Source organism: Raphanus sativus, chromosome 2 (genome assembly GCF_000801105.2).
Source record: "Raphanus sativus cultivar WK10039 chromosome 2, ASM80110v3, whole genome shotgun sequence".
Lineage (NCBI taxonomy): Eukaryota > Viridiplantae > Streptophyta > Magnoliopsida > Brassicales > Brassicaceae > Raphanus > Raphanus sativus.
The window spans coordinates 3,093,426-3,111,164 of record NC_079512.1 but is presented as its reverse complement, the minus strand read 5'-3'; the positions used below and the strand labels follow the sequence as shown (position 1 = coordinate 3,111,164).

Genomic DNA, 17,739 nt, shown 5'->3' with positions numbered 1-17,739 from the left:
AAAAGTAAAAACAATGGGATGTAGTTGGAGATAAAAAAAGCATAAGGCATTGACATTTGACTAGACGGTTACTAACTTATGGTTATCATATAAACATTAGGAATGAATAGAAAAAAAATGCAGAATAATAAAATTATAGAATAAAAAAAAAGGATTTTTTCTTATCAATTTTAGTGAAGAACAAATTTGTTTTACATTTTTTTAGAATAAAAAATGAAAAGAAATAAAATGAAAAACTATTATTTACAAATGGTAAAACAAATTAGAAATAGTAAGAAATACATTGTTCTTTTTCATTTTTCTGTCCCTTGTTAGATCCTAAGTGAAAGCTTAAGAACTAAAAGTTTTGAGGCCAAATATAGAAATTTAAAATAATTTGAGGACTAATAGCTGACATAAACAAGTTATGCGTCAGTTGGCACACGTGTGTGACATGACATCCCTTCCATCTCTGAGCCCTAGATCGTCCGCAGATCTCCTCCCGCGTAATGGTCTAAACGGTCGTTACTTAAACTTCCCTCAATCGCTTTGTCCAAAAAAAACAAACTTCCCTCAATCGCATTTACTGCAAACGCCAAACGCGGAAAAGCGCTTTTTCCTTGCGTTTCGGTTCGTGTAACTGTAACGACGTTTAGATCGCAATAATCTCAGCAGATGAACAAACACACTCTCTAAGTTAATAGAGTACACAACGAACGATACGCACGGATCGTCCTCGTCGTCGTCTTCACCTTCCAAGCGACGAATCAAACCCGAGATTATATGGCGGCGACTAAGGCGGCATCGTCTCCAAGCCTTCCCAAATCCGGAGCCATCTCCAAAGGCTACAATTTCGCTTCCACTTGGGAACAGGTAATCGCGCTCGAGATCCCGCCATTAGATCCAGGAACGATCCAATTGATTAGTTGATACATTAGCTAGATCTGTATGATGCTCTGTTTGTTGAGGATTTGAGAGATTCAGTGTGGCTTGACATTGTTATCTTCTTTCATATGTTAATGTGGTTTACTATCTCCATTGCAGAGCGCTCCTTTGACAGAGGAGCAACAAGCAGCTATAGTTTCTTTATCTCACGCAGTCGCTGAGCGGCCGTTTCCTGCTAATCTTGTGAGTCTGAGGCTATCTTTTTTTGGAGATTTCTGGAATGTTTTCTCTTTTATTCGTTTGATTTGAGTGTGAGTGTTAGTTCCTGGTTTTAGGTTCATGAGTACCGCCCCGAGAACAGCTTGTCTGTCTCAGCAGAGGAGACAAACTTGGGAGATTCTGGAGCAATTGAAGCTGTTTTGGTTAATACGAATCAGGTAATCACTTGCCCTGCAACTTTATATTCCAAAAAAATTGTGAAGTATGTGGAGAAAGACAATGCTTTTAGCTAAATTTGATAAAAATTATGTAGTAGTACTGTAGGGAAGTTGCATTTCTATTTGTGGTGTGGACATCTCTCTATTTAATTTTCATCTCTTTTTTTTTTTTTTCAACAATTTAATTTTCATCTCTATATATGTGCTAATGCATCTTCATTTTAGCGTGCGTGTGGAAAGACCATGCAATTAGTTTATTTGATAAAGAGTGCGATACTGTGGGAGTGTGCATATCTTTTCTTGATCTCTATATGTGTGCTTCGTTTTGATGTTTGTTGTTTTTTATTACAGTTTTACAAATGGTTTACTGATCTTGAATCAGCGATGAAGTCTGAGGTAAGTGATAGTCATGTTGTTCCGAGGTTAAAAGTTGTGAAACATTTACTTGGTTAATTGATTTATTTGTTCGTCTCTGACATAGACAGAGGAAAAGTATTTGCACTATGTCAATACTTTAATTGAGCGTATCCAGACGTGTGATAATATACTCAACCAGGCAGGTTTCCACCAAGCTCTTACCTTTCCAAGAAATTACTAAGGCTTCTGTTCTGTATTTGACCTTAAGAATTCTCCTGCGCAGGTTGATGAAACGCTTGACCTATTTAACGAACTGCAGCTGCAACATCAAACAGTAACAACAAAGACTAAAACTCTTCATGATGCATGCGACCGACTGGTATTGTTTTACTCTCTTTTATGCTGGAAAATGATTTTGTTGTATCTCTTAAATCTTTAGAATGTATTCTCCTCCTACCTGCTATAAATATATGGAAAACTAAAAAAAAATATGCTTAATGCATCTTGGCTGATTAATCTTTTTTGGCCCGCTGTGTGATTGTTATAGTTTGCTTATTTGAGCTCTTTCTTCCACATTTTCTAGTTAATGGAGAAGCAGAAATTGATGGAGTTTGCAGAAGCACTAAGGAGTAAGCTCACCTATTTTGATGAACTGGAGAATGTAAGATTTTAAACACTGGCCTACTGACATAATTTGCATATGTGTATAAATGTGTAGCTGCTTGAGATTGTAATCTTGTTTTACTTACTTATAACTTGCCCTACACGTGGAACCTACATGGTTTTCAATTGCTCTAATTTTTTTCTTCTTTTTTTTTGCAGATATCCTCCAATTTTTACTCTCCAAATATGAATGTATCAAACTCTAACTTTCTCCCACTACTGAAACGGCTCGATGAGTGCATCTCGTGAGTAAATGATTGTGCATAAAATATTATTAGATTTACATTCACTACGTGGCGATTTTCTAAAGGAATGTCGCACGTAACGTTCGTCGTGGTCCCATGAAGTGATTGTAATATGCTTCTTTTACCCTGGGTTCTGTAGGTACATCGAAAGTAATCCCCAATATGCGGAGTCGAGTGTTTATTTGCTCAAATTTCGTCAGCTACAGGTACTAGGAAAGAGCCTTCACGCTCTGTCTCTCCTCCCTATTTCTTTCTTATTGTGAGACGCTTGGTTTCTTGAGCATGCACACACTATTCCCAGAATTATTTTGTATCCTCTATCATGAGAGGAGACTTAACATTTAAAGTTTTACAGTCACGCGCCTTGGGCATGATTAGAACTTACATCCTTGCAGTGCTCAAAACTGCCGCTTCCCAGGTAGATATTCTTTGTAATATACATATATTCTATCACAGTTTACACAAAGCATGTATTTAGTTCTATTGACTCTGTACGAAATGTCTATATGCCTGTAATCTAGGCAAGTAGAATGAATTTTTTAGTTATGTCTAGTTTTCGTGAGACAGACATTTTATTTTTATTGTCAGGTTCAGGCAGCCTTTCGCGGGGCAGATGGAAACAAAGCATCTGTCTCAGAGAGTGTCGAGGCATCTGTTATATATGTTCGCTTCAAGGCTGCTGCAAGTGAGGTGATACCTTTTGATCTTTTTCATGTTAGTGCAGAAATGCTATTGCTAGGGTCACAGTTTTTGTAGCATTATTCGATTTCATTTTTGTGAGTTTAGTGTTGAGATTACGGCTGATGACATTTATTTCTTATGATGTTGAACATCGAAAAAATTATTTGTCCAGCTTAAACCTGTACTGGAGGAAATCGAGAGTAGGTCAGCAAGAAAGGAATATGTTCAAATCCTTGCAGAATGCCACAGACTATACTGTGAACAGCGGCTTTCTCTTGTGAGTTTGTTTGCTGGATTACATTTTGCTTTAGTTTCTATCTGCAGGTAACTATAATCGCCTGTTTATTTTTCATTTCAAATTGTCAGATCAAAGGCATAGTTCACCAACGAGTATCTGATTTCTCCAAGAAAGAGGCACTGCCATCTTTGACTAGATCTGGTTGTGCATATCTGATGCAGGTATATGAAGGAACGAGTACCTCTCTTTATTCACATGGGAAACTAGGAGCTATGCCAGTTTAGTAGAAAAGGACGTTGCTAACATTATAGGGGATAAAAACATATAAGAGAAGTTTAGAATGTTGATATAGCTGTTACTCTGTGTGAATTCAAAATCAGAAGAGGGTCTTCGAGAGAGACAATGGCTAATGGACTTGGTTTTGCAAAAAGTAAATTACTGCACCACATGACTTAACTCCGTTATGAATTTCAGGTTTGTCAAATGGAGTATCAACTGTTTACTCATTTCTTTCCAGCATCATCAGAAGAAGTTTCGAGTCTGGCACCTCTAGTGGATCCTTTGTAAGCTTTTATGTGTCGTGCTGTCTATATTCACCACCTCTGTCTGTTCAACTTAACCCTGAAATGATATTTGGTGCCTTTTATACTGAAATATAGACAGCTAATACAGATTGCGATAAGCATCTAGATTATCTACTTGAATACATAATAATTGAGACGTTACAATTTATAAATCTATTCTCGTTCTCTGTACACCATTAGCTTCCATTAAATAATACATCATTGATGTTTATTGTGATTTGTGAATAGGGAACCTAACTTGCTGGCATTGCCTTGATAATAACTTAATACTAGTTGCTTTATTTTCTTATAGAGATGGGAAATTGACTAATTGTTATAGTTGCTGGATCCACTACACTGCAGTTAACTTTCTTTGAATCTGATCTATGACTTCTGAAAAGTCTAGGTTCAGAGGATCTGAGTAAGCATAAGTGATCATGTTTTTAGTTTGGAGCAAATATGAACTTTACGGCTAGTATCTTCCAGACTGATTTCCTTTGTTATGTCTTATACCATGCTTCCAACTATATTTTAGTTGTTGTAGTCAGTGGACCATTACACTGTAGTCAACTTCCCTTGAATCTGATTATGACTTCTTGAAAGTCCAGGATTTAGGAAGCATGATTAAGCATAGGTGATCCAGATAGTTTTGGTTTCTTGTATCGTATGCGGTGCATCCAATTTATCATAATTGCTTGATTCCTCAACAGGTCTACGTACTTATATGACATTTTACGCCCGAAACTGATTCACGAGGCAAATATTGACCTTCTATGTGAGCTTGTTCATATCCTTAAAGTCGAAGTCTTGGGAGAGCAGTCCGCTAGACAGATTGAAACCCTGGCTGGACTGCGACCTACACTACAAAGAATTCTAGCCGATGTTAACGAGAGATTGACTTTTCGTGCCAGAACATATATTCGAGATGAGGTGCCGTATTTACCTTGCCAGCATTGTTTTCTACAATTTCTTTACTGTTTCTCTCCCTACCCTTTACGTCCACGAGCGTCATTCTCATCTACGTCTATGTAGAAATAGTGAATAAAATTTATGTGTTGTCACCACTGAGGCGAAACACCTACTGCTGATAATTGGAAAATTTTACCAGTTGCAGCTGTGTAATCCTGTTTGTTCGTTGAGGACTTTGCGTTCCTTGAATTTCTCTGTTTCAGTCCTCTTCTTACTTCTGCAGATTGCAAATTATATTCCCTCTTATGAAGATCTGGATTACCCTGGAAAGCTGGAAGGATCTGCTAATACGCCATCTGATACCAATCTCGAGGTAAATTATACTATTCAGATTATTCCTATAATTTGGTAATCTTACTTTTATATACTTATATTCGAAGGCGCAGGATGATGAAAACGCTGATGTATTCAAGACTTGGTATCCACCTCTGGAGAAGACTCTCTCTTGTCTATCTAAATTATATCGTTGCTTGGAGCCTGCAGTTTTCACCGGATTAGCACAGGCAAGACTGCTCTATCAGTAACTTTATTGCTTCTCATTCTGTTAAAGAAGACACGCAAAGTTGTCTAACTGACCATCTCACTTCTGTTCCACAGGAAGCTGTTGAAGTTTGCTCTTTGTCAGTTCAAGTAAGCAAGCTAGAAAACAAAACTTTCATCGCCTTGACTTTTGATTCTTTTTCATCTGCCCTTATTTTCAATGACATTATCAATTAAAAGAAGATGTACCTTTTTCTTGTGAAGAAGCGTTCGTTCGTTATCTTTGTTAATTTGAGTTACGAAGTCCATAATTATTTTTTCAAATATGCAACAGAAAGCCAGCAAGCTTATCATTAAGCGAACAACTACAATGGATGGCCAGCTGTTCCTTATCAAGCATCTTCTTATTTTGAGAGAACAGGTTATGGCTGATCTATCTTACTTTGCTTCTTTTGCGATAGATTCAGTGGCTATATTCTAAACGATGCTTATATTTGTTTTCAGATTGCACCGTTTGATATAGAATTTTCAGTCACCCACAAAGAGCTTGATTTCTCCCATTTGCTGGTTAGTTTTTTTCCGATAATCGGGTCCACTTTGTATGATAGATCTAAACCTTACTTAATCGCCTTTGAGAGTGTTTATCTTTCTCTACTGATAACTCTGCTAAATTTCGCAAGTAATTAATATTATTCACAAAATGTGGTTAGGAACATCTGAGGAGGATACTTAGAGGTCAAGCGTCACTGTTTGATTGGTCTAGGTCAACCTCTCTAGCAAGGACCCTGTCACCTCGAGTTATGGAGAGCCAAATAGATGCCAAGAAGGTTTGTGATTTTCTCCTCCTTCCCTCTATCAGTTCTCGATTTTGCTTCATGCTCACATGAGTTTATTATTCAAATGTGTTGATTTGGCTTTACAATTTAAATCATGAGCGACTCATCTACCAATATTGGTGCAAGATTAAAAATTTGATTTCATAGTAAGCCCAAAAGATATTGTAAGTTGTTACCAGACATGACTCTGAAAATAAACCTTTGTTGTACTTTAAAATCAGTTTGGGACAATGACCGAGAGACTTTTCAGTAAGTAATGTTCATGTAACCAGCCATTCTATTTAGTCGTTCTATCCTGGAACACCATACCTAGCTGCTAGCTGTAGTCTTATTTCCATCATGCACATTAAAAATCGACAACATATGAAAGTGAATCTCTATCTAATACAAACTTGTTGAAGCAGCTGTGTTCAGTTCAAGCTGTTGCTGATGATCTTAATTTGTTTGTTAGTTTATTGGTTGTATCTTGCTTATTACATGGGAACTTCTTCCATGCTTGATCCTTGCATCTCTTTATATGAACGGGAATGATACATGGACTTTTACATTCGCAGGAACTAGAAAAATGTCTTAAGACAACTTGTGAGGAGTTCATCATGTCAGTCACTAAGCTAGTTGTGGATCCTATGCTTTCATTCTTAACCAAGGTTGGTCTCTCTTTTTCCCTTTGTTTTCGGGGAATTTTTTGAAAGTTCCTTCAGATTCTAGACGTCCGTTTATTATCTAAGAAGGTTTCTCACCTAGTGGAACTGCATAATAGTTTTGATGTGTTTATACATTGTGTGCTCGTGTGTCTGCAGGTGACAGCCATAAAAGTTTCCCTTTCTTCTGGAACTCAGAATCAAAAAGCTGACTCTGTGATGGCTAAGCCGCTAAAGGAACAAGCTTTCGCTACTCCAGATAAGGTGGCTGAACTTGTTCAGAAGGTATGAGATAAGAAATGATACTCTTTTGAATTTTCAGGAATAAAGATGTCAGCTATTTCTTGTTGTTCCCTATCCACCTCTCCAGGATGCAACTTCCTTTACTGAGCCATGATATTAAAATCTTATGCTAACTATCCCTTAAACATGCATTTGTGGTTCTCTGATACTAGAATTAATAACAGTAAGCACAGGGAAAATTGATGAGTTGTATCATTTTTCGTTTAACCAGGTATATGCTGCAATACAGCAAGAGTTACTTCCGATTTTAGCAAAAATGAAACTCTATCTGCAGAATCCATCAACAAGGACCATACTTTTCAAGCCGATCAAGTAAGTCTACTCATTCCGAATCCTCTGCTACTCTAACGACCATCTACCATCTTGGCTTTTTTCACATGTGATCTTGTTCTGAACCCAAATCTACTACTAGTTTTTGAATACTATGTATATGTTTTGTATATCCAGGACAAATATTGTGGAAGCTCATACACAAGTGGAGTCTTTGCTCAAAGCCGAGTACTCAGCTGAAGAACAAGCTAGTGTCAATATGATATCCATTCAGGATCTGCAAACTCAACTCGACAACTTGCTTTAAAGTCTTGGGCTCAATCAACGGTCTTTGATTTGGACACTTGTCTGTATTATATAAAGATTTCTACTTCTTTTTCTTACCAAGTTTAGCTATTTACAAGAGACAATAAATAAATATAGGGAAAATCGCATAAAAAACCTTCAAAGTGTCACTTACTAGCACTTTAAACTTTGAAGTTTTTTCACTAACACTTTAAACCTTCAAAGTGATAATTATATCATAAAAAACCTCCAAAGCAAAAAGTTGATCGGTTCAGCAGGTAATTTTTCAAAAATAATTATTTAATTAATAAAATAAACAAAATAAATAAATTCAAAAAATGAATAAAATCGAAACTTTTAATAAAATTCATAAAAATGAAAACATAATAAAAAATTAAATTAAAATTTTAGAAAATTAAATAATTTTCTAAAATTTTAACAAAATAAAAATAACTAAAATTTTAACAATCAATAAGATTAAATTTAAATAGAGAAGAACTAAATAAAAAGTTCAATTTTTCAAAAAAAAAAGAAAATTTAAAATATATTTTTTTAATTATAATATTTTTTCAAAAAATATATCATATCATTGTGGACAATATATCACTAGTGACAATGATGGTTAAAATATTATTTAATTATTAAAACAATCAAAAAATAAATAAAAATCAGAAAACTAAACAAAAATCGTCAAATTTAATAAAAACTCATAGATTAAATAAAAATCAGAAAATTCGAAAAAAACCAGAAAATAAATTAATATTTAGAAAATTAAAACTCAAAAATAAATGAGACCAAATTAAAAAAAAGGAAAAATAAAAAATTCATATATTTCAAAAAAAAAATGAAAATTCAAAAGTTTGAAAAAAAATTCTGTCACTTTCAACGATGATGTTGGAAACTATCATTGGAAATATGACAATTATCGTCATTATTAATGGTTATGTGAGAAACCATCATCGTCATTAGTGAATTTTGAATTTTCTATTTTCCATTTTTAAAAAAAATTGTGAACTTTTCATTTAGTTCTTCTCTATTTAAATTTAAACTTATTTATTATTAATTTTTAGTTATTTTATTTTATTAATATTTTAGAAAATTATTTAATTTTATAAATATTTATTTAATTTTCTAAAATTTTAGTTTAATTTTTTTGTTTTTTTTTTCATTTTTGTAACTTTTATTAAAAGTTTCGATTTTTATTTCTTTTTTGGATTTTTATTTGTTTATTTTATTAATTAAATAATTATTTTTTGAAAAATTACCTGTTGAACCGGTCAACTTTTTGCTTTGGAGGTTTTTTATGATACAATTGTCACTTTGAAGGTTTAAAGTGTTAGTGAAAAAACTTCAAGGTTTAAAGTGCTAGTAGGTGACACTTTGAGGATTTTTTATGCTATTTTCCCAATAAATATATATGTTATTTTATATCGAATTACTCATACATCTCCTATTAATAATATAAGAATACAGTACTTACTATTTAGATTTCTCACTTGAATCTTCATTTTTTTTTCAAATAGAAAAGGCTGTGATTGGTAAAAAAAGTTGTAGTTGAAGTGGTGGGAAAAGTGGAAAAGTAAAAAGAAAATCTGATTGGTCTACAAACATTTTCACTTTTTCCATGCAGTGAAAAGTTTTCAGTTGAAAAAAGGACTCTATAAGAAAAAGATTCACATATCTTAGTTTTACTTCATTTTATTTGAATTTGGTTACCCAAACCAAAGCAAAAAAATAATAACAGTAGTCAAATAAAAGTAATAAAATATTTGTGAAAGATGTATAACATGTATTTGTACACAACTAGTTCAATTAATAACTAATCGATTAATAAAATCTAACTAAAATATTGGTATCAGATTGGAAATATTCTTGTCTCTACATTCATTGTCTTAGTAGAATTGAATCAGTGTAAACCAGATATCAAGTTTTTACTGGATTATTTGTTTAATAGATGACAATATAAGTACAATCGAAAAGTGTTTATATTTAACAAAAAGTCTTGTCATTAATTATTATTTTTTGACAATAAAATTTTTCTTCTTTCACTAAAGTTTCAACAAAACTAGTAAAACAATATATAGTATATGATATGATCGATGACAAGCAAAATAACTTATATTTGATAATGAAAGGATGTCGTTTTATGGATTGATCCACTTTCTAAAACACGAATAAAACAATTTTTAGACACGTTTTAAGATACACGTATTTTTTTAATTTATAGGTTATATATATATATTCAATCTTTAAGTAGTTTTTGTTGAAAGTTAGTAATACCATTTTCAATGATAATTAGTCCAATAAATAATTTGCTTTATATGGTTTTGATTTGGCTTGAAAAATAATATTTGTTTAGTGAATAATACTATTATGTTTTTCAAATGACTTGGTGTGATGTAGTTTAAATGAGTTTAGACGATTGTAGGTGAATTGGAAAATCTATTATATTATATTCAAATCATTCTAAATCTATATTTTTATAAATTTGAGATTTAGATTTTATTTTAATTAGAAAATTTTATCAAACACTTTAAAATCACTTGAAACCTTCCAAAATTCATATATTGGCATTTTGCGATCTTGAGCCCCCACATAATAGTGAGACAGTAGCAAAAATTATTTTTGATATCTTTAAGGATTGAGGTTTAGAGAGAAAAATATTTGCTGTCACCTTGGATAATGCTTCTCCAAATGACAACATGCAAAAGGTACTTATACATTGTCTGTAGAGTAGGGGCGGATTGTTGTGTGATGGAAAGTTCTTTCATGTAAGGTGTTGCGCCCATATCTGAATTTGATTGTCAAGAAATGATTGGAGTTAGGTTTTAGACTTTTGGTGAATATTAGAGAGAGCATTAAGTTTGTGAAAGCTTCTGATTTGAGGAAGGACTCTTTTGTTGCATGTGCGGAGAGTGTGGGCATTGTAAATGGGGCTAGTCTGTCCTTGGATATGGAAACACGATGGAACTCCACTTACGAGATGTTGGTGAGAGCTTTCAAGTTTTGTAAAGCTTTTTTTTTAATTTGCAATTGTGTGACAGAAACTACAAATTTTTTGTATTTTCAAGAAAAGTAGGATCGCGGTGAGAAAATTCGAGACTTTTTGATGACATTTAGTACAATTACAACATACTTTTCATTCAAGTATGAACGATTGAGTTGTACATACTTTTAATGCAAGTATGAGATATTGAATTGTCGTCGCAGAAGTATGTAAGGTATAATGATTATGATATGAAAGTAATGGTTGTGGATATGAAAATTAAGTTTGCAAAATATTGGAATGAATATAGCGTTGTTTTAACTATGGTAGCAGTTTAGATCCAAGGATTAAGCTGCAAATGTGTAAGGAATTTATAATAAACTGGATCCTAGAACTTATGAGAATAAAGTTGAAATCGTGAAGAAAAATTTGGAGTTGCTTTATAAAGAATATAAATCGAAGTTCTCAAAAAGTTCTTCTAGATTTTCATGAAAAACTCCACATGAGCTTCTTACATAATCTCCTCTTGAAAATGATTTGGATGATGTAAATATCTTGTATATTTTAATATCTTAATAATTGCTCTTTTATCTTTGATTTTGTTTGAATCTTTCTAATATATGATCTACTTGACCTTGAAAGGTGTTTACAATTTGGTTCAAACAATGAAAAGACAAATTTGTACATGCATTTGGTTGATACCAAAGTTGATATTACGGTTTTCTAAACTATGAGAATGTAAGACTATTGGAAAGATACGCAATATATACATGGTGATTTAGCTTTGCTTGCTTGTGATGTTCTTTCCATTCCTACTACTGATGTTGCCTCTGAATTTGCCTTTAGTATTGGAGGTCGGATTTTAAACCCTTTAAGAAAGTATCTCCTCTCTAAAAGTCTTAAACATTGATTTGTACTCGAAATTAGCTAATATGGCTTCGCTTAGTTTGAAGGTAAAAGGTTTCAAAATTAGTTTATATGTTTTGCTGGTCAACTCATTGTTTTAACCATTTCTTTGATTGCTTGTTATATGAGATATTGAGGATTGCTTTGATTATGATGATGAGGATGCAATAATTTATTATTTTAATATTCCATATGTTTTAATACATAAGTTTATAAGTTGAATATTTTTAAAAAATTAAATTCATATTAAAATAACAATAATTTATTATTTTAATACTCTATATGTTTTAATGCATAATTTGATTTCTATAAAACATAAATATTAAGATATCCTTTTTATTTTAACATTTAGTTAAAACGAGAATGACCAGTGATAATTATATTTTTGACCTACTATTAAATATTATTTAACTAATTAAATTTTTCTTTGGATTTTGGAAACAATGTATATCATGAGATAATTGAAAACAAAATTGTAAACAACTTAGTATCATAAAATAATTAAAAATTTTGAAAACAACATATCTACTTTATTAAAACAGAAGTACACATATAAAAATAACCTTAGTTTTCAGTGTTATTTACACTTCCATGCCACTGACATTAAATAATACTTCATATTTTAATGTTGTCTTTTCCACTTTGATTAATGTGTTTTCCAAAATTAAATTTGAATTAAATACACAAATTAAATAATATTTTCTATTTTAATGCTTTGTCTTTTCCACTTACATTAATCTGTTTTCTATAATTAAATTTGAATTAAATACACTTCATTAACTTCTCAATTAAATCAATGTCAAATTAAAAAAATACATTTTTATTGGACAAACAATTCATGGAAATTATAATATCAATTATTCATTTAACAAATCTGAACGAAAAAAAATATTACCAAATTTGAAACGAAATTAGATAATATCCAAAAGGATTTACCATTTGGTATCTAGAAAACCATAACTGAACCTTATCTGAACAAAATATTTCGGATATTCGAATGTATTTAAATCATATTTATATACTTCAATATTTTAGCTATTTTTCGAGTTAGTATCCAAGATATAAGCTATTTTAAGTTGTTTAAAATATTTAAAATATAAAAAAATAATCAAAAGTAAACATCTAAATTAGATAAACAATAATCAAAACACAAAAAAATACTTAAAATATATATTTATTCTTCATCCAAATATTCAAGTTAAACCTATTTTAATTTTAAATTTAGGTACTTTAGCTTACATTACTCAAATTTACATGTTATATTTTTTTAGATTTAAGGATATTTAAAGATATATAAATTTTGAAAATTAAAAAAATAATTTAAACGGGTTATCAAACCCGCAAAGTTCCAAATCCAACCGGAACCAAAGTTTATAAATACCCGAAAAGAGTTAGAATCTTTAAACTCGAAAATCTCAAACCCGAATAGATTTTAACCGAATTCGAATGGATATCCAAATATTCATCCCTAACTTAGTATATTTTAAAACTAAGATCTAGTATATTTTAAAACACATTTAATACAAATCATCTCAAATTTGTAACTGAATACTTTCAACTGAATATAGCCCCTGAAATTTGGTAGAACAAATTTTGCAATATGCATGCCTGCATATTTATAATCTGCTCAGCGGTATTAACAAAATTAACAAAAAAGTGTATTTACAATCTGTGAGAATATAATATTCTCTCAGTTTTTAAATAAATGTTATTTTGACATTTTTACACATATTAAGAAAATGATATAAATATATGTAATTTGTTATCAATTACATCTCTATGGTTAATAGTATTTGAGAGAAATAAAATTATTTATAAAATTAATGAAGTTTGCAATTAATTTTCAACTGAAAATAAATATAATTTGCATTGCAATTATAAAGTGATAACTCATCATTATCTGAATTTTATTAAAAAATTTACAGAAAATAATAATAAAAAGAAGGTTTGTTAGCAAAAAATGAGGACTTTTGCAATTTAATTATGAAAATTCATCATTAGTTGAATTTTGAAACACTAAGAGCTTTATTAAAAAAAAGAAAAAAAGGTTTAATTAGCAAAAAAAGAAGCTGTGAATAGTTTTCGTCAGTCAGGAAGCAGAGTGAGAGTAAAAAAAATTGAACAACCCGATGACAACTGTCTCCGGCGCCGTTGTTCCACCATTCCTATCTCCTCCTCCGCTTCGTCGCCCATTCTCCCGCCATCATCTCAGTCTGACCAAGGTCTCTCTCTCTCTCTTTATACCTTATCTCACTCTCTCACTAGTGTATCTTCTGATTGCCTTTCCTTTTCCTCACCGATTAGATTCCTAGCGCTGTCTTGCGGAGGAGGAAACAGGTCGTTGTTGCTTTAGCGGCGGTTACGGCTTCAGAATCGCCATCAGAAGGTAGAAAGCAAACCTCTGAGAAATTTCCGCTCCTTCTCTTTCCGTTAGCAATGCTAACCAATGTTTTTGATTTTTGCCAGCAGCAGCAGCGTATGATCCGGAGCTCCGTTTGGTTTTCGAGCTCGCCACAGATTCCGAGCTATACGAGCTCGAGAGTATCCTCTTTGGTCCCAGGTGGAAGTTTCTAGAATCAAATCTTGTCTTATAGTGTTGGTTCGTGATTATCTGAGTAAGCGTTTACTTTTGGTTTTGGTAGAGCAGCTACTTTAGCCCTCTGTTGAAATCAATCCCTAACAAAGGAAGAGGAGGAGGTGAGAGGTTGATGATAGGGGAAGATATTGAGGTTCGAGATGGTTTTATCCAATCTCTTGAATCTAGATTCTTGTTTCTCGCTGCTGATGCTCGCTCCACTCTCAGGTATACTATGCCCTTGCTTCTTCTCTCTCCTTGAAACGTTATCAGACAATCAGTTAGTTAGCTTCTTGTTTTGATCCTTCACTAGGGTATCAAGCTTTCAATGAAGAATTGACTCTGTTGCAACTAAAGTCCTCATCTTTGTGGAACTGAGTCATTATCTCTTTACTTTTATATGCTCATAAAGAGTCTGAAACCAAAGACTTTTCTTTCACTGTGTAGGGGTTGGAGACCTTCATACAGAAACGTTCTACTTGCGGTGAGGAATAAGTTGAGTATTCCCTGCTCTAGCCATTTGCCAACGGAGGATCTCGAAGCTGAGATCTTTCTTTATCTTGTTGACAATTTCTCTAGGTACTCATGAGTTTCCTGCAAGTTTTTTCAATTGCGTTAGTTCTCTTCGCATTCTCTTTTTTTTTGCCTTTTGGCTGAGTCTCCTAACTTATTCCATGTAGTGAAGCATCAGGGATATTCCCTGGCTTGTGGGATAGCTCTCAAGCATCAGAGGTGCAGGGAAGCTTAGAAGTCGGGCTCAGTAAATGGAAAGTTGAACTACTTGCTGCTCTAGAAGTAGGTGCTTCCGAGGTCCAGTCTATGATTCTCAAGGTTTGTCTTGTTCTAAACGTGTTTCACCTTGGTAATATGTCCATGTTTTCTTGTCTCAGCCTTACAATTTGTTTCTCTATGGCCAGGGTGGTGGGATGATCACATTTGCCAAGATTTATCAGTTGGTATGATCACACATTTGCCAAGGTTTTTATCAGTTTGTGTGTTTACATATATAACAGGTCTCTTTTGGCCCTGTTATAGTTGGCTAAGAGACTATCTGGAAAAGTAATCCTTGAAGCTGCCAACTACCAGATAAGGAGAGAGATGCTTAAAAAGGTTTGCATTTGTATTCTAATCCATCGCTCTGCAGAAGAATCTTATTATCAATCACTAACGGATTTGAGAAGTTTTACATATGTCAAATACAGGGTGGACAGTTAGCTGCCATTAACTTGGAATCAAGAGCAGCTCTGCTTGCAGCAAAACAAGTAGTTACTTTTTCTCCATCCTATCGCTTTTGAGCTATGTTCGTTACATAAACTATATGTGATATACATTTACCTTTTATTTGATCGCAGGGGTTTGTAGGAGCTGCATCCAGATACCTTGGGTTAAGAACAGTGATGCAATTAGTCGGTCCAATGTTAGTATACACTGCCACACAATTCTAGATTGTTTAAAATATATATTACAAAAGCTAGCTGCACTAGTAGCAGGTGCCTACCTGCATTTACATAACATATGCACCTGGAAAATGCAGGATGTGGGGGACGTTACTAGCTGATTTGGTTATTCAGATGCTTGAAACTGACTACGCTAGAATCTTACGAGCAATTTACGCGTTTGCACAGGTACTTTTTTTTCTTCTTTTGTATGCAATAGTAGTAACTGTACTTGTTTGTTGTTCAAAGAGTTTTTAAAAGGATTGTTTTGTTTGAACTTTCCAGATTCGAATCACGAGGACATACAGGCTACCTTGTAAATGAAGTTAAAGTTATTTTCTCTCGACTCTGTGTCTCCACTGTCTCTACGTATTATGTAGGTAACAATGTTTAATTATCACTCGCCATATGTGGTTCATGTGAAATTAGATGTTACCCGAATGGAAAAAGAGCGCCATGGCTAAACGAGCGAGTTTAGCTTCTTTCGAACGAGCAATTACTATCACGTGTGAATCAAGAAACTTCTTGATTCATACAAAAGGAATAATATATTTTGCGGAAATTTCTGAGTAAATTGAGTGAGAAACGCGAGGAGTAACGACTTAGAAGTGAGTTTCAAGTTCGATTTTGCAGCTTTCTTTGTTGATTTTTCTCAAATCAAGAAAGATATAGAAACTGGACTCTCTTGGAAAATATTGATTGGTGTCTCAGAACATTTTGACGCTAGTATATTGTCATAAATTAATAATTTTGTACACTTAATATTTTATCTATGATAATGTGATTCTAGTTCTTTTTATATGGGAGTCTGTTATATGAGATACGTATGTTTCTGTTTGTAAATGATTTTCTTTAACTAAAGATGTGTATTTGTTGACTTGGCTGCAATGTGGTGATCCAAGAACAGAAAGAACAGTTTGGTAATCATTGTGGATAAATTTTTACAAAGTAACTTCTATGTTGTACATTTTAGGGGATAAAAGGCAAGTAACTGAGTTTTTTTAGTGCCTCAGTCTTGTGAACTGACAAAACTGACCTATCTAATATTTGTAAGGTACTTAACATAATCGCCAGTTCCGGTATATCCAGAAACAGAAAGTGAGAAGAAACGGTAACTGTATTGACTTTTGATTATCCGATTGATATTAACAATAGCTCACAAATATTATCAACAAAATATTATGATCAGATAACATTGTATGTCTCGATCAATCAAGATATCTATCTGAGAAATAACCGAGAAAATAATACAAGGAAAACTCTTTTTAACTCTTACTGTTTTTCAGAAGTTTCATTTATTTAGAGTTAGTTATGTTTTTTTTTTGACAAATGAGTTAGTTACGTTTCCCTCACATTGCTTCGAAATTTTAGAAATAGTGGACCTAGTATTCAACCTTTTTATTTAATTATGATGATAAATTTTAGATGATAATATTTTACCAAAAAAAGATTTTAGATGATAAAAAGGTATGAGTGGAGGAAGAAGCTGGAACTGAGACTCAATAGTCTACCAATAATCCAAAATACAAAGATATAAATCTCTTTCGCTTGGCCACCATACATATACACATCTCAAGTCAGGGGTGACTCTCTTTATTTCTTTGTCACATGATATCTTGTGTATTTACATGTTTTTAAGCTTTATTCTAGTCCTTATATTGTTCCTTTGCATGCATTTAGAGTGTATTTAGGTTGCATTGCATTACATTTGTCTCTATCAGATATTGGAGATGCTTGTTGGTGACTTTGGAGATATTTGAGGGGTTTTGAGTCAAATGGGTGAAAGATGAACATGGATGAAAGCCTTAAAAATATCTTTTGAAGCTCAAATTTTGGGAAGACAAAGTAAATTAAGTTAGCTTTCTAATGGAGGTGGTTTCAAGTCATTTGGATCTGTATTGAAGGAGTTATGATCAATCTACTGGAGGCATATCAACCCTGTAGCGACCAGAGCCGTAGCGACCAGAGCATGTCGCTAGGAGGGCTCCCGAGCGTACGTAGCGA

At 32.9% G+C, this 17,739-nt stretch overlaps 2 protein-coding genes across 6 annotated transcripts; both read left to right on the top strand.

Moving 5' to 3' along the window:
- Window positions 1-538: 538 nt before the first annotated feature.
- On the top strand, window positions 539-8,012 carry LOC108820924 (conserved oligomeric Golgi complex subunit 3). 3 transcript variants are annotated; one of them, XM_018593966.2, is made up of 25 exons: window positions 539-852; window positions 1,024-1,107; window positions 1,200-1,301; window positions 1,653-1,697; window positions 1,783-1,857; window positions 1,942-2,037; window positions 2,242-2,319; window positions 2,481-2,566; window positions 2,706-2,772; window positions 2,922-2,984; window positions 3,155-3,256; window positions 3,420-3,524; window positions 3,614-3,706; window positions 3,960-4,048; window positions 4,759-4,978; window positions 5,241-5,330; window positions 5,404-5,520; window positions 5,615-5,647; window positions 5,832-5,918; window positions 6,002-6,064; window positions 6,208-6,324; window positions 6,888-6,980; window positions 7,134-7,259; window positions 7,489-7,589; window positions 7,725-8,012. In XM_018593966.2, the coding sequence occupies exons 1-25, from the start codon at window positions 763-765 to the stop codon at window positions 7,852-7,854; spliced, it is 2,352 nt and encodes a 783-aa protein (XP_018449468.1). In that variant the 5' UTR covers window positions 539-762; the 3' UTR covers window positions 7,855-8,012. The 3 variants fall into 3 exon arrangements, with proteins under 3 accessions (XP_018449468.1, XP_018449460.1, XP_018449476.1); XM_018593958.2 differs by having other exon boundaries at window positions 5,398-5,520; XM_018593974.2 differs by having other exon boundaries at window positions 798-852; window positions 1,187-1,301; window positions 5,398-5,520.
- Window positions 8,013-13,785: 5,773 nt separating this feature from the next.
- Window positions 13,786-16,534, top strand: LOC108827999 (uncharacterized). Of its 3 annotated transcripts, none has more exons than XM_018601545.2 (12): window positions 13,786-13,946; window positions 14,029-14,110; window positions 14,194-14,284; window positions 14,372-14,527; window positions 14,747-14,878; window positions 14,980-15,130; window positions 15,217-15,255; window positions 15,335-15,409; window positions 15,502-15,561; window positions 15,652-15,716; window positions 15,834-15,924; window positions 16,021-16,534. In XM_018601545.2, exons 1-12 carry the CDS (start codon window positions 13,854-13,856, stop codon window positions 16,057-16,059), a joined length of 1,074 nt encoding a protein of 357 aa, XP_018457047.1. In that variant the 5' UTR covers window positions 13,786-13,853; the 3' UTR covers window positions 16,060-16,534. The 3 variants fall into 3 exon arrangements, with proteins under 3 accessions (XP_018457047.1, XP_018457038.1, XP_018457053.1); XM_018601536.2 differs by having other exon boundaries at window positions 14,191-14,284; XM_018601551.2 differs by lacking the exons at window positions 13,786-13,946; window positions 14,029-14,110 and having other exon boundaries at window positions 14,191-14,284; window positions 14,367-14,527.
- The last annotated feature ends 1,205 nt before the right edge of the window (window positions 16,535-17,739 follow it).